The 24,707-nt window shown below is 72.1% G+C and overlaps 1 protein-coding gene across 3 annotated transcripts; it reads left to right on the top strand.

Moving 5' to 3' along the window:
• The first annotated feature begins 175 nt into the window (after positions 1-175).
• On the top strand, positions 176-23,734 carry SPAG8 (sperm associated antigen 8). 3 transcript variants are annotated; one of them, XM_075918192.1, is made up of 7 exons: positions 180-338; positions 1,643-1,988; positions 19,066-19,240; positions 20,362-20,407; positions 21,771-21,885; positions 22,108-22,170; positions 23,580-23,734. In XM_075918192.1, exons 1-7 carry the CDS (start codon positions 229-231, stop codon positions 23,700-23,702), a joined length of 978 nt encoding a protein of 325 aa, XP_075774307.1. In that variant the 5' UTR covers positions 180-228; the 3' UTR covers positions 23,703-23,734. The 3 variants fall into 3 exon arrangements, with proteins under 3 accessions (XP_075774308.1, XP_075774307.1, XP_075774309.1); XM_075918194.1 differs by lacking the exon at positions 180-338 and adding an exon at positions 1,433-1,495; XM_075918193.1 differs by lacking the exon at positions 21,771-21,885 and having other exon boundaries at positions 176-338.
• Positions 23,735-24,707: the final 973 nt, after the last annotated feature.

Below are 24,707 nucleotides of genomic sequence, written 5' to 3'. Positions count from 1 at the left end.
GCCCCCAGTCGGCTGTTGGGGCGGGGCGGGGCGGGCCCCGTGCTGGGGGCGGGGCGGGGGGAGGAGCGATCTCTGGTCACGTGGGGGGAGGGGCTAAACGCTCGCCCTGCAGCCACCCAACGCGGGGGGCGGGGGGGCGCGCGCGTGTTTCAGGCCACGTGCTCTGAACAGCCAATGGGCGGGTAGCGTTCCGTCGCTGACGAGACAAGACTGCGGGGCCGGAAGCGCATGCGCGCCCCCCACTGTGTTTACTGTGTCCATGGAAACAGCGAGGCCGTGTGCGCAGGCGCAGAAGTGATGGAGCCAGAGCGGCCGCGCCAGGGCGGGAGCCCGCAGGGGTGAGAGGTGCCAGGGCAACGGGGTCACGGGTGGGGTCAGAGGTCACCTGTATCCGCGGCCCGGTCGGGGCGGGGCTTGGTCTGGGGGCAGGGCACGTGGGGGCGGGGCTTGGTCTGGGGGGGCAGGGCACGTGGGGGCGGGGCTTGGTCTGGGGGGGAGGGCATGGGGCGGGGCTTGGTCTGGGGGGCAGGGCACGTGGGGGCGGGGCTTGGTCTAGGGGGCAGGGCACGTGGGGGCGGGGCTTGGTCTGGGGGGCAGGGCATGGGGCGGGGCTTGGTTTGGGGGCAGGGCACGTGGGGGCGGGGCTTGGTCTGGGGGGCAGGGCACGTGGGGGCAGGGCTTGGTCTGGGGGGCAGGGCATGGGGCGGGGCTTGGTTTGGGGGCAGGGCACGTGGGGGCGGGGCTTGGTCTGGGGGGCAGGGCATGGGGTGGGGCTTGGTCTGGGGGCAGGGCATGGGGTGGGGCTTGGTCTGGGGGGCAGGGCATGGGGCGGGGCTTGGTTTGGGGGCAGGGCACGTGGGGGCGGGGCTTGGTCTGGGGGCAGGGCGTGGGGTGGGGCTTGGTCTGGGGGGCAGGGCACGTGGGGGCGGGGCTTGGTCTGGGGGGCAGGGCATGAGGCGGGGCTTGGTTTGGGGGCAGGGCATGGGGTGGGGCTTGGTCTGGGGGGCAGGGCACGTGGGGGCGGGGCTTGGTCTGGGGGCAGGGCGTGGGGCGGGGCTTGGTCTGGGGGCAGGGCGTGGGGTGGGGCTTGGTCTGGGGGGCAGGGCATGGGGCTGGGTGTGGGGCCATGGCCTGAGGGGGCAGGAGTCAGGACCAATGTTCCCACTAATCTTTGCCGTCCGCGTGCAGAATACGTTTGTTCTGTGCACCGAGGCGTGTGCGGATGGGCACCTCCGCTGGGGGCGCTCTGCGAATCAGCTGGGCAGCGCTGGAGTCTGCTCGGGGGCCACACAAGGGCCCGGCTCACAGGGACACTGGTCAGGCCCTGGGGCACACGTGGATTCAGGGTACCGCTGTCAGGAGTGCCTGCAGATGGGGCACGAGCGGGGCTGGATCGAGCCTCGGCCCTGCCCCCACAGCACAACCTGCCTTTGCATTTACAGAAGGGATGTTCGCGGCTCTTGCAGCCATAAAATAGAGCTGGAACCTGGCCCAGGTGAGCCTTGCAGCGGGGCTGCCTGAGGCTGCAGAGAGCCTGAGCTGAGCACTGAGAGCCGGGTCTGCCTGGGTCTGAGCTGACTGCTGGGCTAGGGAAGCTCCCTCTGCTGACCTGGTTTGAATGAGGCACTTTCTCCTTCCTCAGGGCAAACGGGCCGGCTCCGACGGAGCAAGCTGAGCCTCACAGCTGGGGAGAGATGCGGGCGTGCAATGGAGAGATAGAGACGCCACCCAGCATGCCTGAGCTGCTACCCTGCCACGGAGAGAGATCGCCCTGCCCGGCAGTGATGGCTGGAGAAATGCCACCCGGCCAGGCAGAGATGGAGCCTTGTCTGGTTGAGATGCCCCCCTGCCATGGACACCCGGGGCGCAGCCTTGGAGAGCTGCCACCCTGCATGGTCGAGATGCTGCCCAGCAAGGCTGAGCAGCCCGAGGAGCAGCCGAGGCCGGTGCCCCGAGGGAAGTGCCTAATCCATAACTGGCAGGAGGAGGTAATTTCCCCTGGGTTTGCTGCAGAGCTGCTGCCTGCTGGTATGTGCAAATGCCGCATCCAGGCAGAGCACTGCCACATCCCTGCGGCCGCAGCCTGGCGTTGTCCCTGACCTACCACGCTGCATCAGACCAGTGGTCCGGCTGCTCTCCCCAGTGGGCTGGCCGCTGGAGCCGAGAAGCAGCACGCAGTTGCTGGGACCATGAAATGTGCTGCAAGCGTCGCTGTGGTGCCGTCCATGGCTGCAGGTTGTGGATTGGTCGGGCCAGCCCCAGCGTGTCTGCCTGAGCTTGCAGGTCCCTGCTGCTCTGGTCAGCATCCCAGGGAGCAGGGGGATGCTACAGAGTCCCATGGCAGTGTGGAGGGGCGCTGGAGGTTACACTGGAACATTCCTGGTAGGAGGGCACATTTCTTACATTCTCCCCAGGCCGGCCAGGGCCATAACCTCCCCCCATCTTCCCCTCAGGCACTTCTGGCTCCTCACGCCCAGGCTAGGGCCAAATCTTGCTGCATCACGTCTCACAGATCCAGCTTTTTCCAGCCCATGCACACAGCTGAAACACCCCCGGGCTCCCATCCAACTGCCATCCCTCTCTCTGGCCTTGCCCACTGCAGTCCTGCCCCACTGGGACCCAGGGCTTTCCCCTAGCCCCTCACTTCCACCTCGTCACTCCTGCATGGGCGCCCCAGCGCACCTCAGCTGCTTGCCTGCACCTTCAAGGGCTTGCGAGGCCCATCTCCGCCCTCATATTATTGACGTGTCAACTTCAGCGCACCCCGGGACAAGACTCAGTGCATGTTTGGTCCGAACCCAGCCGCTCAGCGCTGGCCCCAATGTCCTGTCCTCCGCCATAGCCCCAGTGCCTGCTGGGATAAGGACCCACACGGTGTGGGGATTCAGAGACCCAAAGGGTTTGTCCTCTGGTAGATCCCCAGCTGGTTAAAAGACAGGAAACAAAGGGTCCTCTCCGACTGGAGAGAAGTAACTAGCGGTGTCCCCAAAGATCTGTCCTGGGCAAGCAGTGAGGCGACAACGTGCAGCTGATAAAAATCTGATTGATAAGATAGGTAAGTCCCAAGCAGACTGTGAAGGGATTTCACCAGACTAGGTGGGCGTGCAACAGAGCGGCAGATGGCATGCAGGGCTGATAAGTGCAAAGTAACGCGCAATCCCAACTGCACAAACGCAATGGTGGGGACTCAGTTAGCTGCTGTCACTCGAGAGAGATCCTGGGGTCACTGTGGCTAGTTCCTTGAAGACATCCACTCCGAGGGCAGCAGCCGCCATACGCAGACAGAACGTTGGGACTCACTGAGGGAGGGATACGGAATAAGACCGACGATGCCTGGGTATAAATCCACGGTTACTCCCACACCGTGAGCGCTGCGCGCAGATGTGGTCACATCTCAACACTGGACTCAGGAAACATTCAGAAAAGGGCAACAAATGGTCAGGGTGTGGAAGGCTGCCATGGCAGAAGAGATTAAGAAGAGAGGGACTTCTCAGCCGGGGAAAGAAAGGAGTAGCGAGCAGGGGAGCTGGGCGAAGGAGTCCTCCAGGTGAAGGAGGAGCCATTACTTGATCCCTGCTTGCCTGGACTGTACTGTGTGCTGAGTTTCTTTGGAGGACCATGTGCTGAGGCTAATGGCCTGCTAAGCAAAGCTGAGAGCTTCTTCACTAAGCTTTGATACCGTGGGGCCCCTGGACGATCGAGGTGCTAAAGGAGCACTCAGAGATGATAAAGTCCTAGTACAGAAGCGAAATGAATTCTTTGCTTCAGTCTTCACGGCTGAAGATATTGGGAAGTTTCCCAAACCTGAACCATTTTTGTTTAGGTGACAAATCTGAGGAATTGTCCCAGACTGAGGTGTCATTAGAGGAGGTTTTGGAACAACGCGATAAACTGAACAGTAACAAGTCCCCAGGCCCAGATGGCATCACCCCACAGTTCTGACAGAACTCCCATGGGAAACTGCGGAACTATTAACTGTGGCTTGTAACCTAGCCTGTAAATCAGCCTCCGTACCTAACATGACGCCAATCTTTAAAAAAGTCTCTAGCGGTGATCCTGGCAATTGCAGACCAGTAAGTCTAATGTCAGTACCGGGCAAATTAGCTGTAACTATAGTAAAGAAAAGAATTGTCAGAGACATGGGTGAGCATAATTTGTTGGACCAATGAGGACTTCTGTGGCTCCTTAAAGACTGACACGTTTATTTGGCAATAAGCTTTTGAGGGTCAAAACTACTTCATCAGATAAATCTGTTAATCTTTAAGGGCCCAGAGGACTCCTGATTGTTTTCACACATACAGACTAACACAGCGATGTCTCTCATAATTTGCTGGGGAAACGTCACCCTGATTAGTGGTATGGAACGGATGCCATTTGAAGCAAGATTAATAAGACTGGGACTTTTCAACTAAGATGAGCTGTGATCGAGGTCTATAAAATCATGACTGGTGGAAAAAGTGAATAAGGAAAAGTTCTTTACTCCTTCCCACAACTTAAGAACTAGGGGTCAGCCAATGAAATGAGTAGGGACAGGGTTAAAACAAAAGGAAGTTCCTTTTCACACAATGCACAGTCGAGCCGTGGGACTCCTTCCAGGGGATGTTGTGAACACCAAGACTACAACAGGATTCAAAACAGCTAGATAAATCCATGGGGGTGAGTCCATCAGGACGGGCAGGGATGCTGGCCCTGGCCTCTGCTTGTCAGAGGCTGGGAATGGTGACGGGGAGGGAGCATGTGGTGAGTCTCTGCTCTGTTCCCTCCCTCTGGGGCACCTGGCACTGGCCACTGTGGGCAGACAGGACACTGGGCTGGACGGGCCTTTGCTCTGCCCCAGCCTGGCCGCTCTTCTCTCTCTCTTGTGGTGAGGCAGCCCCTGGCCGATTCATCAGCTCAGGGGTGGCTCAGTGACGTGAGCTCTGCAATGGGAGGGTCCAGGGCCCCGGTGCCAATTTTACATCATCAGTGCCACACACCAAGGATGGAAGCAACCAGTGAGACCATCCAGTCGAGCCCCCGCCCGGCACAGGCCCTAGAGCCGCTCTGACCCCCTGCCCCGCACAGGCCCTAGAGCCGCTCTGACCCCCCGCCCGGCACAGACCCTAGGGCCGCTCTGACCCCCCGCCCGGCACAGGCCCTAGAGCCGCTCTGACCCCCCGCCCGGCACAGGCCCTAGAGCCGCTCTGACCCCCCGCCCGGCACAGGCCCTAGGGCCGCTCTGACCCCCCGCCCGGCACAGGCCCTAGGGCCGCTCTGACCCCCTGCCAGGCACAGGCCCTAGAGCCGCTCTGACCCCCTGCCCGGCACAGGCCCTAGGGCCGCTCTGATCCCCTGCCAGGCACAGGCCCTAGAACCGCTCTGACCCCCCGCCCGGCACAGGCCCTAGAGCCGCTCTGACCCCCCGCCCGGCACAGGCCCTAGAGCCGCTCTGACCCCCTGCCCGGCACAGGCCCTAGGGCCGCTCTGATCCCCCGCCAGGCACAGGCCCTAGAACCGCTCTGACCCCCCGCCCGGCACAGGCCCTAGAGCCGCTCTGACCCCCCGCCCGGCACAGGCCCTAGAGCCGCTCTGACCCCCCGCCCGGCACAGGCCCTAGGGCCGCTCTGACCCCCCGCCCGGCACAGGCCCTAGGGCCGCTCTGACCCCCCGCCCGGCACAGGCCCTAGAGCCGCTCTGACCCCCCGCCCGGCACAGGCCCTAGAGCCGCTCTGACCCCCCGCCCGGCACAGGCCCTAGAGCCGCTCTGACCCCCTGCCAGGCACAGGCCCTAGAGCCGCTCTGACCCCCTGCCCCGCACAGGCCCTAGAGCCGCTCTGACCCCCTGCCAGGCACAGGCCCTAGAGCCGCTCTGACCCCCTGCCAGGCACAGGCCCTAGAGCCGCTCTGACCCCCTGCCCGGCACAGGCCCTAGAGCCGCTCTGACCCCTTGCCAGGCACAGGCCCTAGAGCCGCTCTGACCCCCCGCCCGGCACAGGCCCTAGAGCCGCTCTGACCCCCCGCCCGGCACAGGCCCTAGGGCCGCTCTGACCCCCCCGCCCGGCACAGGACCTAGGGCCGCTCTGACCCCCCGCCCGGCACAGGCCCTAGAGCCGCTCTGACCCCCCGCCCGGCACAGGCCCTAGAGCCGCTCTGACCCCCCTGCCCGGCACAGGCCCTAGGGCCGCTCTGACCCCCTGCCCCGCACAGGCCCTAGGGCCGCTCTGACCCCGCTGCCCGGCACAGGCCCTAGGGCCGCTCTGACCCCCCTGCCCGGCACAGGCCCTAGGGCCGCTCTGACCCCCCGCCCGGCACAGGCCCTAGGGCCGCTCTGACCCCCCGCCCGGCACAGGCCCTAGGGCCGCTCTGAACCCCCGCCCGGCACAGGCCCTAGGGCCGCTCTGACCCCCCGCCCGGCACAGGCCCTAGAGCCGCTCTGACCCCCCGCCCGGCACAGGCCCTAGAGCCGCTCTGACCCCCCTGCCCGGCACAGGCCCTAGGGCCGCTCTGACCCCCCGCCCGGCACAGGCCCTAGAGCCGCTCTGACCCCCCTGCCCGGCACAGGCCCTAGAGCCGCTCTGACCCCCCTGCCCGGCACAGGCCCTAGGGCCGCTCTGACCCCCCGCCCGGCACAGGCCCTAGGGCCGCTCTGACCCCCCGCCCGGCACAGGCCCTAGAGCCGCTCTGACCCCCCGCCCGGCACAGGCCCTAGAGCCGCTCTGACCCCCTGCCAGGCACAGGCCCTAGAGCCGCTCTGACCCCCTGCCCCGCACAGGCCCTAGAGCCGCTCTGACCCCCTGCCAGGCACAGGCCCTAGAGCCGCTCTGACCCCCTGCCAGGCACAGGCCCTAGAGCCGCTCTGACCCCCTGCCAGGCACAGGCCCTAGAGCCGCTCTGACCCCCTGCCCGGCACAGGCCCTAGAGCCGCTCTGACCCCTTGCCAGGTGTGACGGCGTGTTGGGGGTTCCCCGTCTCCTGCACCCCGAGATGTCACAAACAGACTGCACCAGCCAGTGGAATAGAGGAAGTTTATTGCCTCTCCAGGATACAGCACAGCACAGATGTAGTCTGGTCACAGAACTGGGCTAGGATGCCTCAGGCCCCCTTGAGTTGGGGGGAGACTGGGCCCCTAAACTCCAGCTCCTCTCCCTAGGCTGTCTCCTCCATGCTCTCCCACAGTAACAACTAAATTTCCTTGCAGCCCTGCCCCCCAGTCCAGGGCAGCATTCACCTTCCTTTGTTCCTCTCCATGGGGGGTGTCTGGCCACTGGTTCGACAAGTTTGTCCTTATCTCTGCCTAGCGAGATTTTCCCTGCTGGGTCTTGCTCCAGACAGCAGGGGTCACCACAGCCCAGCAAGTACCCCCACTACGTCACACCAGGCACAGGCCCTAGAGCCGCTCTGACCCCCCGCCCGGCACAGGCCCTAGAGCCGCTCTGACCCCCCGCCCGGCACAGGCCCTAGGGCCGCTCTGACCCCCCGCCCGGCACAGGCCCTAGGGCCGCTCTGACCCCCCGCCCGGCACAGGCCCTAGGGCCGCTCTGACCCCCCGCCCGGCACAGGCCCTAGAGCCGCTCTGACCCCCCGCCCGGCACAGGCCCTAGAGCCGCTCTGACCCCCCGCCCGGCACAGGCCCTAGGGCCGCTCTGACCCCCTGCCCCGCACAGGCCCTAGGGCCGCTCTGACCCCCCTGCCCGGCACAGGCCCTAGAGCCGCTCTGACCCCCCTGCCCGGCACAGGCCCTAGAGCCGCTCTGACCCCCCGCCCGGCACAGGCCCTAGGGCCGCTCTGACCCCCCGCCAGGCACAGGCCCTAGGGCCGCTCTGACCCCCCGCCCGGCACAGGCCCTAGGGCCGCTCTGACCCCCCGCCCGGCACAGGCCCTAGAGCCGCTCTGACCCCCCGCCCGGCACAGGCCCTAGAGCCGCTCTGACCCCCCTGCCCGGCACAGGCCCTAGGGCCGCTCTGACCCCCCGCCCGGCACAGGCCCTAGAGCCGCTCTGACCCCCCTGCCCGGCACAGGCCCTAGAGCCGCTCTGACCCCCCGCCCGGCACAGGCCCTAGAGCCGCTCTGACCCCCCGCCCGGCACAGGCCCTAGGGCCGCTCTGACCCCCTGCCCGGCACAGGCCCTAGAGCCGCTCTGACCCCCCTGCCCGGCACAGGCCCTAGAGCCGCTCTGACCCCCCGCCCGGCACAGGCCCTAGAGCCGCTCTGACCCCCCGCCCGGCACAGGCCCTAGAGCCGCTCTGACCCCCTGCCCGGCACAGGCCCTAGAGCCGCTCTGACCCCCCGCCCGGCACAGGCCCTAGGGCCGCTCTGACCCCCCGCCCGGCACAGGCCCTAGAGCCGCTCTGACCCCCCGCCCGGCACAGGCCCTAGAGCCGCTCTGACCCCCCGCCCGGCACAGGCCCTAGAGCCGCTCTGACCCCCCGCCCGGCACAGGCCCTAGAGCCGCTCTGACCCCCTGCCAGGCACAGGCCCTAGAGCCGCTCTGACCCCCTGCCAGGCACAGGCCCTAGAGCCGCTCTGACCCCCTGCCCGGCACAGGCCCTAGAGCCGCTCTGACCCCCCGCCCGGCACAGGCCCTAGAGCCGCTCTGACCCCCCGCCCGGCACAGGCCCTAGAGCCGCTCTGACCCCCCGCCCGGCACAGGCCCTAGAGCCGCTCTGACCCCCCGCCCGGCACAGGCCCTAGGGCCGCTCTGACCCCCCGCCCGGCACAGGCCCTAGGGCCGCTCTGACCCCCCGCCCGGCACAGGCCCTAGGGCCGCTCTGACCCCCCGCCCGGCACAGGCCCTAGAGCCGCTCTGACCCCCCGCCCGGCACAGGCCCTAGAGCCGCTCTGACCCCCCGCCCGGCACAGGCCCTAGGGCCGCTCTGACCCCCTGCCCCGCACAGGCCCTAGGGCCGCTCTGACCCCCCTGCCCGGCACAGGCCCTAGAGCCGCTCTGACCCCCCTGCCCGGCACAGGCCCTAGGGCCGCTCTGACCCCCCGCCCGGCACAGGCCCTAGGGCCGCTCTGAACCCCCGCCCGGCACAGGCCCTAGGGCCGCTCTGAACCCCCGCCCGGCACAGGCCCTAGAGCCGCTCTGACCCCCCTGCCCGGCACAGGCCCTAGGGCCGCTCTGACCCCCCGCCCGGCACAGGCCCTAGGGCCGCTCTGACCCCCCGCCCGGCACAGGCCCTAGAGCCGCTCTGACCCCCCTGCCCGGCACAGGCCCTAGAGCCGCTCTGACCCCCCGCCCGGCACAGGCCCTAGGGCCGCTCTGACCCCCCGCCCGGCACAGGCCCTAGAGCCGCTCTGACCCCCCGCCCGGCACAGGCCCTAGGGCCGCTCTGACCCCCCGCCCGGCACAGGCCCTAGGGCCGCTCTGACCCCCCGCCCGGCACAGGCCCTAGGGCCGCTCTGACCCCCCGCCCGGCACAGGCCCTAGGGCCGCTCTGACCCCCCGCCCGGCACAGGCCCTAGAGCCGCTCTGACCCCCCGCCCGGCACAGGCCCTAGAGCCGCTCTGACCCCCCGCCCGGCACAGGCCCTAGGGCCGCTCTGACCCCCTGCCCCGCACAGGCCCTAGGGCCGCTCTGACCCCCCTGCCCGGCACAGGCCCTAGAGCCGCTCTGACCCCCCTGCCCGGCACAGGCCCTAGGGCCGCTCTGACCCCCCGCCCGGCACAGGCCCTAGGGCCGCTCTGAACCCCCGCCCGGCACAGGCCCTAGGGCCGCTCTGAACCCCCGCCCGGCACAGGCCCTAGAGCCGCTCTGACCCCCCTGCCCGGCACAGGCCCTAGGGCCGCTCTGACCCCCCGCCCGGCACAGGCCCTAGGGCCGCTCTGACCCCCCGCCCGGCACAGGCCCTAGAGCCGCTCTGACCCCCCTGCCCGGCACAGGCCCTAGAGCCGCTCTGACCCCCCGCCCGGCACAGGCCCTAGGGCCGCTCTGACCCCCCGCCCGGCACAGGCCCTAGAGCCGCTCTGACCCCCCGCCCGGCACAGGCCCTAGGGCCGCTCTGACCCCCCGCCCGGCACAGGCCCTAGGGCCGCTCTGACCCCCCGCCCGGCACAGGCCCTAGAGCCGCTCTGACCCCCCGCCCGGCACAGGCCCTAGAGCCGCTCTGACCCCCCGCCCGGCACAGGCCCTAGGGCCGCTCTGACCCCCCGCCCGGCACAGGCCCTAGAGCCGCTCTGACCCCCCGCCCGGCACAGGCCCTAGAGCCGCTCTGACCCCCCGCCCGGCACAGGCCCTAGGGCCGCCCTGACCCCCCGCCCGGCACAGGCCCTAGAGCCGCTCTGACCCCCCTGCCCGGCACAGGCCCTAGGGCCGCTCTGACCCCCTGCCCCGCACAGGCCCTAGGGCCGCTCTGACCCCCTGCCCCGCACAGGCCCTAGGGCCGCTCTGACCCCCCTGCCCGGCACAGGCCCTAGGGCCGCTCTGACCCCCCTGCCCGGCACAGGCCCTAGGGCCGCTCTGACCCCCCGCCCGGCACAGGCCCTAGGGCCGCTCTGACCCCCCGCCCGGCACAGGCCCTAGGGCCGCTCTGACCCCCCGCCCGGCACAGGCCCTAGGGCCGCTCTGACCCCCCGCCCGGCACAGGCCCTAGAGCCGCTCTGACCCCCCGCCCGGCACAGGCCCTAGAGCCGCTCTGACCCCCCTGCCCGGCACAGGCCCTAGGGCCGCTCTGACCCCCCGCCCGGCACAGGCCCTAGAGCCGCTCTGACCCCCCTGCCCGGCACAGGCCCTAGAGCCGCTCTGACCCCCCGCCCGGCACAGGCCCTAGAGCCGCTCTGACCCCCCGCCCGGCACAGGCCCTAGAGCCGCTCTGACCCCCCGCCCGGCACAGGCCCTAGAGCCGCTCTGACCCCCCGCCCGGCACAGGCCCTAGAGCCGCTCTGACCCCCTGCCAGGCACAGGCCCTAGAGCCGCTCTGACCCCCTGCCCGGCACAGGCCCTAGAGCCGCTCTGACCCCCCGCCCGGCACAGGCCCTAGAGCCGCTCTGACCCCCCGCCCGGCACAGGCCCTAGAGCCGCTCTGACCCCCCGCCCGGCACAGGCCCTAGAGCCGCTCTGACCCCCCGCCCGGCACAGGCCCTAGAGCCGCTCTGACCCCCCGCCCGGCACAGGCCCTAGGGCCGCTCTGACCCCCCGCCCGGCACAGGCCCTAGGGCCGCTCTGACCCCCCGCCCGGCACAGGCCCTAGGGCCGCTCTGACCCCCCGCCCGGCACAGGCCCTAGAGCCGCTCTGACCCCCCGCCCGGCACAGGCCCTAGAGCCGCTCTGACCCCCCGCCCGGCACAGGCCCTAGGGCCGCTCTGACCCCCTGCCCCGCACAGGCCCTAGGGCCGCTCTGACCCCCCTGCCCGGCACAGGCCCTAGAGCCGCTCTGACCCCCCTGCCCGGCACAGGCCCTAGGGCCGCTCTGACCCCCCGCCCGGCACAGGCCCTAGGGCCGCTCTGAACCCCCGCCCGGCACAGGCCCTAGGGCCGCTCTGAACCCCCGCCCGGCACAGGCCCTAGAGCCGCTCTGACCCCCCTGCCCGGCACAGGCCCTAGGGCCGCTCTGACCCCCCGCCCGGCACAGGCCCTAGGGCCGCTCTGACCCCCCGCCCGGCACAGGCCCTAGAGCCGCTCTGACCCCCCTGCCCGGCACAGGCCCTAGAGCCGCTCTGACCCCCCGCCCGGCACAGGCCCTAGGGCCGCTCTGACCCCCCGCCCGGCACAGGCCCTAGAGCCGCTCTGACCCCCCGCCCGGCACAGGCCCTAGGGCCGCTCTGACCCCCCGCCCGGCACAGGCCCTAGGGCCGCTCTGACCCCCCGCCCGGCACAGGCCCTAGGGCCGCTCTGACCCCCCGCCCGGCACAGGCCCTAGGGCCGCTCTGACCCCCCGCCCGGCACAGGCCCTAGAGCCGCTCTGACCCCCCGCCCGGCACAGGCCCTAGAGCCGCTCTGACCCCCCGCCCGGCACAGGCCCTAGGGCCGCTCTGACCCCCCGCCCGGCACAGGCCCTAGAGCCGCTCTGACCCCCCGCCCGGCACAGGCCCTAGAGCCGCTCTGACCCCCCGCCCGGCACAGGCCCTAGGGCCGCCCTGACCCCCCGCCCGGCACAGGCCCTAGAGCCGCTCTGACCCCCCTGCCCGGCACAGGCCCTAGGGCCGCTCTGACCCCCTGCCCCGCACAGGCCCTAGGGCCGCTCTGACCCCCTGCCCCGCACAGGCCCTAGGGCCGCTCTGACTCCCCTGCCCGGCACAGGCCCTAGGGCCGCTCTGACCCCCCTGCCCGGCACAGGCCCTAGGGCCGCTCTGACCCCCCGCCCGGCACAGGCCCTAGGGCCGCTCTGACCCCCCGCCCGGCACAGGCCCTAGGGCCGCTCTGACCCCCCGCCCGGCACAGGCCCTAGGGCCGCTCTGACCCCCCGCCCGGCACAGGCCCTAGGGCCGCTCTGACCCCCCGCCCGGCACAGGCCCTAGGGCCGCTCTGACCCCCCCGCCCGGCACAGGCCCTAGGGCCGCTCTGACCCCCCGCCCGGCACAGGCCCTAGGGCCGCTCTGACCCCCCGCCCGGCACAGGCCCTAGAGCCGCTCTGACCCCCCGCCCGGCACAGGCCCTAGAGCCGCTCTGACCCCCCGCCCGGCACAGGCCCTAGGGCCGCCCTGACCCCCCGCCCGGCACAGGCCCTAGGGCCGCCCTGACCCCCCGCCCGGCACAGGCCCTAGAGCCGCTCTGACCCCCCTGCCCGGCACAGGCCCTAGGGCCGCTCTGACCCCCTGCCCCGCACAGGCCCTAGGGCCGCTCTGACCCCCTGCCCCGCACAGGCCCTAGGGCCGCTCTGACCCCCCTGCCCGGCACAGGCCCTAGGGCCGCTCTGACCCCCCGCCCGGCACAGGCCCTAGGGCCGCTCTGACCCCCCGCCCGGCACAGGCCCTAGGGCCGCTCTGACCCCCCGCCCGGCACAGGCCCTAGGGCCGCTCTGACCCCCCGCCCGGCACAGGCCCTAGAGCCGCTCTGACCCCCCGCCCGGCACAGGCCCTAGAGCCGCTCTGACCCCCCTGCCCGGCACAGGCCCTAGGGCCGCTCTGACCCCCCGCCCGGCACAGGCCCTAGAGCCGCTCTGACCCCCCTGCCCGGCACAGGCCCTAGAGCCGCTCTGACCCCCCGCCCGGCACAGGCCCTAGAGCCGCTCTGACCCCCCGCCCGGCACAGGCCCTAGAGCCGCTCTGACCCCCCGCCCGGCACAGGCCCTAGAGCCGCTCTGACCCCCCGCCCGGCACAGGCCCTAGAGCCGCTCTGACCCCCTGCCAGGCACAGGCCCTAGAGCCGCTCTGACCCCCTGCCAGGCACAGGCCCTAGAGCCGCTCTGACCCCCTGCCCGGCACAGGCCCTAGAGCCGCTCTGACCCCCCGCCCGGCACAGGCCCTAGGGCCGCTCTGACCCCCCGCCCGGCACAGGCCCTAGAGCCGCTCTGACCCCCCGCCCGGCACAGGCCCTAGAGCCGCTCTGACCCCCCGCCCGGCACAGGCCCTAGGGCCGCTCTGACCCCCCGCCCGGCACAGGCCCTAGGGCCGCTCTGACCCCCCTGCCCGGCACAGGCCCTAGAGCCGCTCTGACCCCCCTGCCCGGCACAGGCCCTAGGGCCGCTCTGACCCCCCGCCCGGCACAGGCCCTAGGGCCGCTCTGAACCCCCGCCCGGCACAGGCCCTAGGGCCGCTCTGAACCCCCGCCCGGCACAGGCCCTAGAGCCGCTCTGACCCCCCTGCCCGGCACAGGCCCTAGGGCCGCTCTGACCCCCCGCCCGGCACAGGCCCTAGGGCCGCTCTGACCCCCCGCCCGGCACAGGCCCTAGAGCCGCTCTGACCCCCCTGCCCGGCACAGGCCCTAGAGCCGCTCTGACCCCCCGCCCGGCACAGGCCCTAGGGCCGCTCTGACCCCCCGCCCGGCACAGGCCCTAGAGCCGCTCTGACCCCCCGCCCGGCACAGGCCCTAGGGCCGCTCTGACCCCCCGCCCGGCACAGGCCCTAGGGCCGCTCTGACCCCCCGCCCGGCACAGGCCCTAGGGCCGCTCTGACCCCCCGCCCGGCACAGGCCCTAGGGCCGCTCTGACCCCCCGCCCGGCACAGGCCCTAGAGCCGCTCTGACCCCCCGCCCGGCACAGGCCCTAGAGCCGCTCTGACCCCCCGCCCGGCACAGGCCCTAGGGCCGCTCTGACCCCCCGCCCGGCACAGGCCCTAGAGCCGCTCTGACCCCCCGCCCGGCACAGGCCCTAGAGCCGCTCTGACCCCCCGCCCGGCACAGGCCCTAGGGCCGCCCTGACCCCCCGCCCGGCACAGGCCCTAGAGCCGCTCTGACCCCCCTGCCCGGCACAGGCCCTAGGGCCGCTCTGACCCCCTGCCCCGCACAGGCCCTAGGGCCGCTCTGACCCCCTGCCCCGCACAGGCCCTAGGGCCGCTCTGACCCCCCTGCCCGGCACAGGCCCTAGGGCCGCTCTGACCCCCCTGCCCGGCACAGGCCCTAGGGCCGCTCTGACCCCCCGCCCGGCACAGGCCCTAGGGCCGCTCTGACCCCCCGCCCGGCACAGGCCCTAGGGCCGCTCTGACCCCCCGCCCGGCACAGGCCCTAGGGCCGCTCTGAACCCCCGCCCGGCACAGGCCCTAGGGCCGCTCTGACCCCCCGCCCGGCACAGGCCCTAGAGCCGCTCTGACCCCCCGCCCGGCACAGGCCCTAGAGCCGCTCTGACCCCCCTGCCCGGCACAGGCCCTAGGGCCGCTCTGACCCCCCGCCCGGCACAGGCCCTAGAGCCGCTCTGACCCCCCTGCCCGGCACAGGCCCTAGAGCCGCTCTGACCCCCCGCCCGGCACAGGCCCTAGAGCCGCTCTGACCCCCCGCCCGGCACAGGCCCTAGAGCCGCTCTGACCCCCCGCCCGGCACAGGCCCTAGAGCCGCTCTGACCCCCCGCCCGGCACAGGCCCTAGAGCCGCTCTGACCCCCTGCCAGGCACAGGCCCTAGAGCCGCTCTGACCCCCTGCCAGGCACAGGCCCTAGAGCCGCTCTGACCCCCCGCCCGGCACAGGCCCTAGAGCCGCTCTGACCCCCCGCCCGGCACAGGCCCTAGAGCCGCTCTGACCCCCCGCCCGGCACAGGCCCTAGAGCCGCTCTGACCCCCCGCCCGGCACAGGCCCTAGAGCCGCTCTGACCCCCCGCCCGGCACAGGCCCTAGGGCCGCTCTGACCCCCCGCCCGGCACAGGCCCTAGGGCCGCTCTGACCCCCCGCCCGGCACAGGCCCTAGGGCCGCTCTGACCCCCCGCCCGGCACAGGCCCTAGAGCCGCTCTGACCCCCCGCCCGGCACAGGCCCTAGAGCCGCTCTGACCCCCCGCCCGGCACAGGCCCTAGGGCCGCTCTGACCCCCTGCCCCGCACAGGCCCTAGGGCCGCTCTGACCCCCCGCCCGGCACAGGCCCTAGAGCCGCTCTGACCCCCCGCCCGGCACAGGCCCTAGGGCCGCTCTGACCCCCCGCCCGGCACAGGCCCTAGGGCCGCTCTGAACCCCCGCCCGGCACAGGCCCTAGGGCCGCTCTGAACCCCCGCCCGGCACAGGCCCTAGAGCCGCTCTGACCCCCCTGCCCGGCACAGGCCCTAGGGCCGCTCTGACCCCCCGCCCGGCACAGGCCCTAGGGCCGCTCTGACCCCCCGCCCGGCACAGGCCCTAGAGCCGCTCTGACCCCCCTGCCCGGCACAGGCCCTAGAGCCGCTCTGACCCCCCGCCCGGCACAGGCCCTAGGGCCGCTCTGACCCCCCGCCCGGCACAGGCCCTAGAGCCGCTCTGACCCCCCGCCCGGCACAGGCCCTAGGGCCGCTCTGACCCCCCGCCCGGCACAGGCCCTAGGGCCGCTCTGACCCCCCGCCCGGCACAGGCCCTAGGGCCGCTCTGACCCCCCGCCCGGCACAGGCCCTAGGGCCGCTCTGACCCCCCGCCCGGCACAGGCCCTAGAGCCGCTCTGACCCCCCGCCCGGCACAGGCCCTAGAGCCGCTCTGACCCCCCGCCCGGCACAGGCCCTAGGGCCGCTCTGACCCCCCGCCCGGCACAGGCCCTAGAGCCGCTCTGACCCCCCGCCCGGCACAGGCCCTAGAGCCGCTCTGACCCCCCGCCCGGCACAGGCCCTAGGGCCGCCCTGACCCCCCGCCCGGCACAGGCCCTAGAGCCGCTCTGACCCCCCTGCCCGGCACAGGCCCTAGGGCCGCTCTGACCCCCTGCCCCGCACAGGCCCTAGGGCCGCTCTGACCCCCTGCCCCGCACAGGCCCTAGGGCCGCTCTGACCCCCCTGCCCGGCACAGGCCCTAGGGCCGCTCTGACCCCCCTGCCCGGCACAGGCCCTAGGGCCGCTCTGACCCCCCGCCCGGCACAGGCCCTAGGGCCGCTCTGACCCCCCGCCCGGCACAGGCCCTAGGGCCGCTCTGACCCCCCGCCCGGCACAGGCCCTAGGGCCGCTCTGAACCCCCGCCCGGCACAGGCCCTAGGGCCGCTCTGACCCCCCGCCCGGCACAGGCCCTAGAGCCGCTCTGACCCCCCGCCCGGCACAGGCCCTAGAGCCGCTCTGACCCCCCTGCCCGGCACAGGCCCTAGGGCCGCTCTGACCCCCCGCCCGGCACAGGCCCTAGAGCCGCTCTGACCCCCCTGCCCGGCACAGGCCCTAGAGCCGCTCTGACCCCCCGCCCGGCACAGGCCCTAGAGCCGCTCTGACCCCCCGCCCGGCACAGGCCCTAGAGCCGCTCTGACCCCCCGCCCGGCACAGGCCCTAGAGCCGCTCTGACCCCCCGCCCGGCACAGGCCCTAGAGCCGCTCTGACCCCCTGCCAGGCACAGGCCCTAGAGCCGCTCTGACCCCCTGCCAGGCACAGGCCCTAGAGCCGCTCTGACCCCCTGCCCGGCACAGGCCCTAGAGCCGCTCTGACCCCCCGCCCGGCACAGGCCCTAGAGCCGCTCTGACCCCCCGCCCGGCACAGGCCCTAGAGCCGCTCTGACCCCCCGCCCGGCACAGGCCCTAGGGCCGCTCTGACCCCCCGCCCGGCACAGGCCCTAGGGCCGCTCTGACCCCCCGCCCGGCACAGGCCCTAGGGCCGCTCTGACCCCCCGCCCGGCACAGGCCCTAGAGCCGCTCTGACCCCCCGCCCGGCACAGGCCCTAGAGCCGCTCTGACCCCCCGCCCGGCACAGGCCCTAGGGCCGCTCTGACCCCCTGCCCCGCACAGGCCCTAGGGCCGCTCTGACCCCCCTGCCCGGCACAGGCCCTAGAGCCGCTCTGACCCCCCTGCCCGGCACAGGCCCTAGGGCCGCTCTGACCCCCCGCCCGGCACAGGCCCTAGGGCCGCTCTGACCCCCCGCCCGGCACAGGCCCTAGGGCCGCTCTGAACCCCCGCCCGGCACAGGCCCTAGAGCCGCTCTGACCCCCCGCCCGGCACAGGCCCTAGAGCCGCTCTGACCCCCCTGCCCGGCACAGGCCCTAGGGCCGCTCTGACCCCCCGCCCGGCACAGGCCCTAGGGCCGCTCTGACCCTCCGCCCGGCACAGGCCCTAGAGCCGCTCTGACCCCCCTGCCCGGCACAGGCCCTAGAGCCGCTCTGACCCCCCGCCCGGCACAGGCCCTAGGGCCGCTCTGACCCCCCGCCCGGCACAGGCCCTAGAGCCGCTCTGACCCCCCGCCCGGCACAGGCCCTAGGGCCGCTCTGACCCCCCGCCCGGCACAGGCCCTAGGGCCGCTCTGACCCCCCGCCCGGCACAGGCCCTAGGGCCGCTCTGACCCCCCGCCCGGCACAGGCCCTAGGGCCGCTCTGACCCCCCGCCCGGCACAGGCCCTAGGGCCGCTCTGACCCCCCGCCCGGCACAGGCCCTAGGGCCGCTCTGACCCCCCGCCAGGCACAGGCCCTAGGGCCGCTCTGACCCCCCGCCCGGCACAGGCCCTAGGGCCGCTCTGACCCCCTGCCCGGCACAGGCCCTAGAGCCGCTCTGACCCCCCGCCCGGCACAGGCCCTAGAGCCGCTCTGACCCCCCGCCCGGCACAGGCCCTAGAGCCGCTCTGACCCCCTGCCCGGCACAGGCCCTAGAGCCGCTCTGACCCCCCTGCCCGGCACAGGCCCTAGAGCCGCTCTGACCCCCTGCCCCGCACAGGCCCTAGAGCCGCTCTGACCCCCCTGCCCGGCACAGGCCCTAGGGCCGCTCTGACCCCCCTGCCCGGCACAGGCCCTAGGGCCGCTCTGACCCCCCTGCCCGGCACAGGCCCTAGAGCCGCTCTGACCCCCTGCCCGGCACAGGCCCTAGAGCCGCTCTGACCCCCTGCCCGGCACAGGCCCTAGGGCCGCTCTGACCCCCTGCCCGGCACAGGCCCTAGGGTTAATCTGACCCCTTTCTGGGCGAGGCTGGAGCAGTCTCTTGGTTTAATTCGTGTTTGGCGGAGGCTGGACTTTTAGGAGCCGGTCCAGCCTGGCGTTAACTCTGCTGGAGCATCCCCGCGCCGAGCAGTAAACAGTAGCTCCCCGCACCGTGAAACGTCGTCACTTCAGTTCCTGTCTGGCTTCGGCATCCAGCTGTTGTGTTACAGCTTCCCCTGCGACCGCGAGCCCCGTCAGCACGGCCGCCTTGCAGACACGAACCCGGCACCTCGGCCGGCTTTCTGCCAGGGCCTGCCCCAGGAGGAGTCATCGGGCAGCGTGGCGGGGCAAGGGGAGCGTGGGGTGGGATGCCTGGCGGGTGGGGGACGGACTGGGCGGTTTGGTGCCATCCACACCCCTTTCCGTCCCCAGGGCCAAGGGCTGGCGCTCCTCTGGGCCCAACGGGATGGTCCGGGCCCCGTGTGTCCCTGCTGCACTGTCGGGGCTTGTGCTGGGCTCGGTCTCCTGGCCGCTGCTGCAGTGTGGGAGGCTGCCGAGGGGCAGGTGTGGCGCAGAGCGCAGGGGCTCCCCGGGAGCATGGAGCGCGGGGGAAGCAGCTGCTGAGCTTGGGGTGAGCCGCGCTCCGAACCCCGTCTTCACAGGCTGCCTAGCTCCGGCCCCGCATGGCTTCCCCCCTCCCCCATGGCGTGTGCCCCCTGGAGCAATGCTGCTTGTTTGCAGAGAGCCACGGAGGAGCTGGATCGCGTGCCGAGCGCGGTGCCGCTCAGCGAGGGCTTCGTCTACCGGCACGGGCACCGCGGGCTGCTCACCCTGCAGTACCTCTTGCAGCTGGCCGACAGCACCACCATGAAGGATTCCTACCGCAGCCCCCGCAGCACCGGGCTGCCTGTGCGAGGTGAGGCCCGGGGCAGGCGCCGTGGGGGTTTCGCCAGCCGGGCGTGAGGGCGCTCATCTGCTCTGGGGCCTGCAGGCTGTCTGCCTGGGCAGCGTGGGAACTGGCAGCCACGTCTGTGGCAGGATGGGTGCCCCACCTCTGCCGTGGCAGGGAGCCCGCCTGGCATGGGGCAGTGTCAGGCCATCTTAGCCCTTCCCCCCACTACTGCCCTGTGTGTATGCCACTGGGCTGCGGCTGGCTCTGGGGTGGGGCATGCCAGCTGCCTCACATGGGACAGGAACCGAAGACATCAGTGCGCAGACCAAGCTGTGCCGTGGTGGGCGGGGCCCAGGCTGTCTGGCGGTGGGCCGGCCCAGCGCCCCAGCATCCCGTGTGGCAGTGGGGGCCAGAGGGACGCAGTGGGAACGGCCTGTGCTCCATGCTGCTGTAATGCTGTGTGAACAGCCCCTGCCTTACAGCCAGCTCCCCACCCACCCACGGGGGGCCCTGAAAGTAAACCTCTGGCTGGCTGCCATGTGACCCCCCCAAGCCACTCCCTGTGCAGCTGGTGCTCGTGGGCTCCCCCAATGCCCTTCACCCCCTCCCCCAGAGCAGTGAGGGGCAGCCTAGGCCCGGGAGCAGCCTCCTTCACCGCAGGGGGCTGCCGATTGTCCTACCCCAGACGCCGTCCCGGGCCAGGCAGTTCTGCTCCCTGCGCTCACGTGCCTAGAACATGCGGGGGGAGGCTGAACCGGAGCAGCACTGTGACCGGCTGCAGAGGGAGCGCCCGGCTCCCACAGTCAGTGCTGGGTGCAGTCAGCAGGCACCTCCCTCTACGTGCCGGGGTGCGGTGACGGCGGTAGGGAAAGCGGCAGGGACGGACGCCAGCCGCATCTGGCAGCCCTGCACAGGGGCACCAGCCACAGAACGACTCACGCCCCCCACACAGACCCCCGGGGCTGCATGTGGCCTCAGGCACCCACCACTGCCCTGGGCCTGGAGGCAGCTGCAGGCCCTGTCCTGGTGTAGGACTGTGCCGCCCTGCCCCTCCTGGGCTGCCCACCCCGCGCCGCACCCTCAGCGGGGCTCAGTCCAGCCCCGGCGTTGTGACCCCAGGCGCTGACGTACCCTTCTCCCTGCAGGCCCGCGGGAGGCCATGCTGGAGTTCATGCTGTACCAGAAATACCGGTGAGTCTGCTGCCCCTTCCCCGCCCAGGGCAGGCCCCAGCGGGCAGGGCAGGGCCGGCGGGAGTGGCAAGGGGCTGGCCCCTAGCTCCGCTGAGCCCTGTGGGAACATCCCCAGCCTGGGGGGCAAGGGGGTCAGCTGCATCGGGCACCTGGCCGGCCGTGCCGCAGCCCAGACGGGCTTCCCAGCTCGGGCAGCAGCTCCGCCGGCCTGTTCTGACCCGCAGTGCGGACGTGGGGCTCCAGCAGAGGCAGGGCCACCCCCTCCCCAGCACTGCAGTGTCCCCCCTGGCTCTCCTGAGCACATGGGGCCTAAGCACACGGGGCCTGAGCACTAGCCCCCCCCCCCCGCCAGCTGCCCCGGGAACGCAGGCGAGGCCTGAGGCGCGGAGCCACTGGGCCACATCACGCTCTGGGCCTGGGGGTTTCCTGTTGCTTTTCCTGCCGGTGGCCAGGCGCCCGGCCCTGCGATAAGGGGCCTGGGAAAGCAGAGCGACTGGGACGGCGCCGGGAGGACTGGCCGGGGGGGTGGGGCAGAGGCACCTCATGCTGCTGTCGCTGGGCCTGGGGGGTACAGGGCAGGGCACTGGGCTGCCAGGACTGAGGAGTCTGTCCAGCTCCCCGCAGAGCCAGCCCCTGGGGGCGCAGCCAAGCCCTGCTCACTGACATCTGCCTGCTCACCCAGGCTGGGGCTCTGGCGCCCTGGGGTGTGGGGGGGTGCTCTAGGCTCTGCCCCGGGGGCAGCTGGGCGAGGCTCCACGCAGGCCCCACCCACTGGGGGTGGGGCTCTGGCACCCTGGGGTGTGGGGGGATGCTCTAGGCTCTGCCCCGGGGGCAGCTGGGCGAGGCTCCACGCAGGCCCCACCCACTGGGGGTGGGGCTCTGGCACCCTGGGGTGTGGGGGGTGCTCTAGGCTCCGCCCCGGGGGCAGCTGGGCGAGGCTCCACGCAGGCCCCACCCACTGGGGGTGGGGCTCTGGCACCCTGGGGTGTGGGGGATGCTCTAGGCTCTGCCCCGGGGGCAGCTGGGCGAGGCTCCACGCAGGCCCCACCCACTGGGGGTGGGGCTCTGGCACCCTGGGGTGTGGGGGGATGCTCTAGGCTCTGCCCCGGGGGCAGCTGGGCGAGGCTCCACGCAGGCCCCACCCACTGGGGGTGGGGCTCTGGCACCCTGGGGTGTGGGGGATGCTCTAGGCTCCGCCCCGGGGGGCAGCTGGGCGAGGCTCCATGCAGGCCCCACCCACTGGGGGTGGGGCTCTGAAGCCTGGCCCCGCGAGGCGACAGGATGGTCCCCTGGGGCAGGCCTGGGGAGCCCCGGCCAGCACGTGGCTGCGGCCAGTCGCTCGGTGACCCGGGTCTCTCTGCAGGAAGGAGACCCTGACGGAGCTTGACCCTCCCGCCGGGCCCATGGCGTCGCTCTCCACCACCCACCGGGACTTCCGCAAGGAGGGCTTCCGGCCCGCACCGCCACCCCCCAGCAGGGTGAGGGCTGGGCCCAGGGCTCTGCCCCCCGGACCGCTGGGGGCATGGGCAGCTGGCAGGACACGGGGCCGGCCTGTTCCTGGGGCCCAGCAGGGTTGGGGGTGCCCAGGGGGTGGCTGGGACATGCCGGGGAGTCCCAGGGGCACTGCGACGGACGCGGCTCCCTGTGCAGTGACTGGCACTCACGGCTGATGGGCACCGTCTGCCTTCTGCCTCTGCCAGCCCCACGACTATTGCCGGGAGCAGCCCCAGACCTTCTGGCTGGAGAGCGCCCGCCAGCTGCCTGTAAGTACCCCGCTCCCTGTGAGCACCCCGCTCCCCGCCAGCTCCCTGTGAGTACCCCCGCTCCCTGCCAGCTGCCTGTGAGTACCCCTCTCCCAGTGAGCACCCCGCTCCCCGCCAGCTCCCTGTGAGCACCGCGCTCCCCCCCAGCTGCCTGTGAGCACCCCGCTCCCCGCCAGCTGCCTGTGAGCACCCCGCTCCCTGTGAGCACCCCGCTCCCCGCCAGCTCCCTGTGAGCACCCCGCTCCCTGTGAGCACCCCGCTCCCTGCCAGTTGCCTGTGAGTACCCCGCTCCCCGCCAGCTGCCTGTAAGTACCCCGCTCCCTGTGAGTACCCCGCTCCCCGCCAGCTCCCTGTGAGTACCCCGCTCCCTGCCAGCTGCCTGTGAGTACCCCTCTCCCTGTGAGCACCCCGCTCCCCGCCAGCTCCCTGTGAGCACCGCGCTCCCCCCCAGCTGCCTGTGAGCACCCCGCTCCCCGCCAGCTGCCTGTGAGCACCCCGCTCCCTGTGAGCACCCCGCTCCCCGCCAGCTCCCTGTGAGCACCCCGCTCCCTGTGAGCACCCCGCTCCCCGCCAGCTCCCTGTGAGCACCCCGCTCCCCGCCAGCTCCCTGTGAGCACCCCGCTCCCTGCCAGTTGCCTGTGAGTACCCCGCTCCCCGCCAGCTGCCTGTAAGTACCCCGCTCCCTGTGAGCACCCCGCTCCCCACCAGCTCCCTGTGAGCACCCCGCTCCCTGTGAGCACCCTGCTCCCTGCCAGTTGCCTGTGAGTACCCCGCTCCCCGCCAGCTGCCTGTAAGTACCCCCGCTCCCTGTGAGCACCCCGCTCCCCACCAGCTGCCTGTGAGTACCCCGCTCCCCGCCAGCTGCCTGTAAGTACCCCGCTCCCTGTGAGCACCCCGCTCCCTGCCAGCTGCCTGTGAGCACCGTGCTCCCCGCCAGCTGCCTGTGAGCACCCCGCTCCCCGCCAGCTGCCTGTGAGTACCCCGCTCCCCGCCAGCTGCCTGTGAGTACCCCACTCTGTCAGCTGCCTGTGAGTACCCCGCTCCCCGCCAGCTGCCTGTGAGTACCCCGCTCCCTGTGAGCACCCCGCTCCCCGCCAGCTGCCTGTGAGTACCCCGCTCCCCGCCAGCTGCCTGTGAGTACCCCACTCTGTCAGCTGCCTGTGAGTACCCCCGCTCCCCGCCAGCAAGGCTGCCTCAGGCTACCCCCTCCCCAGCCACTCCTACCTGCATCCCAGGCAGCTGCTGGCAGCCCTGGGCCTGACCCCCCCCCCCCTTCTTTTGCTCCGGACTGAGCACAGCAAGCCAAACCCAGAGCACTGCCCTGTCACTACCACCCTCTCCGGCTGCAGCTGTCTGCCCCGCCCCCTGCTCTGTCCACCTGGGTCGCTGCCCAATTCCTCTTCTTTCAGGGCGTCTCCAACATCCGCGCGGAGGACACCCCCTTCCGACGGAACGCGGCCTTCAGCACCCCCGTCAGCGAGTCCCTGGACCAGCCCCTGCCCTACGCCCCCGAGAACTACCCCAAGCTCTAGCGCCTGCGGGCAATAAAGAGTGGATGGGCCCAGCTGTGGGCGTGAGGCTGGGGGCTCCGCGCTGGGCAGGCGTGGCTGTGGGCAGACCTGGCATTGCCACTCATCTGCACTGTGCTCAGCCTGCGGGCAGTTCCACAAGGCGAGGCCGGTGGCCGCTGGGGGGCAGAGGCAGCAGTGGTCAGCCCTGCCTCCCGTGGGCCTGCACAGGGCTCCGCCCGCCCTCGCTCTCCGGCCCCAGAGCCTCCCCTGCGGAGCAGACACGGACCCTGCTCAGGCCCCTCCCGCCTTGCAGAGTCCTGCAGGGAGGGCCCGGCCCGGCCCACTGCCCCCCCAAGGTCAGGAATGGAGGGGGGGGGCGAATATCAGTCCTGCCAGGCAGGGCCCCGTGGGCGCCAGCAAAGGGACTGGCTGGGCGGCCAGCGCTGAGCTTACGGACGGGATCCAGCCACACGGGCAGGGCAGCGAGCGGGCCCCTCCCACAGCACAGGAATGAGCACACCCCCTAAGCAGCCAAGGCACCCAGCCCCCCCCAGGACAGCCGCGCGGGGCGGGGTCTCTGCCCCCCCCCAGGACAGCCGCGCGGGGCGGGGTCTCTGCCCCTCCCCCAGGACAGCCGCGCGGGGCGGGGTCTCTGCCCCTCCCCCAGGACAGCCGCGCAGGGCGGGGTCTCTGCCCCCCCCCAGGACAGCCGCGCGGGGCGGTGTCTCTGCCCACCCCTCCAGGACAGCCGCGCGGGGCGGTGTCTCTGCCCACCCCCCCAGGACAGCCGCGCGGGGCGGTGTCTCTGCCCACCCCCCAGGACAGCCGCGCGGGGCGGTGTCTCTGCTCCCCCCCCAGGACAGCCGCGCGGGGCGGTGTCTCTGCCCACCCCCCAGGACAGCCGCGCGGGGCGGTGTCTCTGCCCACCCCCCCAGGACAGCCGCGCGGGGCGGTGTCTCTGCTCCCCCCCCAGGACAGCCGCGCGGGGCGGTGTCTCTGCCCACCCCCCAGGACAGCCGCGCAGGG

Source organism: Pelodiscus sinensis, unplaced genomic scaffold (assembly GCF_049634645.1).
Source record: "Pelodiscus sinensis isolate JC-2024 unplaced genomic scaffold, ASM4963464v1 ctg181, whole genome shotgun sequence".
NCBI classification, from domain to species: domain Eukaryota; kingdom Metazoa; phylum Chordata; order Testudines; family Trionychidae; genus Pelodiscus; species Pelodiscus sinensis.
Note: the sequence above shows the minus strand (reverse complement) of the source record. Positions and strands in the feature narration are given on the sequence as shown.

Excerpts from the sequence above, each read along its gene's own strand:
- SPAG8 (XM_075918192.1), top strand. The coding sequence starts at position 229 with ATGCGCGCCCCCCACTGTGTTTACTGTGTCCATGGAAACAGCGAGGCC. Across the intron at positions 339-1,642 it reads CAGGGCGGGAGCCCGCAGGG|GGCAAACGGGCCGGCTCCGA; the intron begins GTGAGAGGTGCC and ends CTCCTTCCTCAG. Across the intron at positions 19,241-20,361 it reads CACCGGGCTGCCTGTGCGAG|GCCCGCGGGAGGCCATGCTG; the intron begins GTGAGGCCCGGG and ends TTCTCCCTGCAG.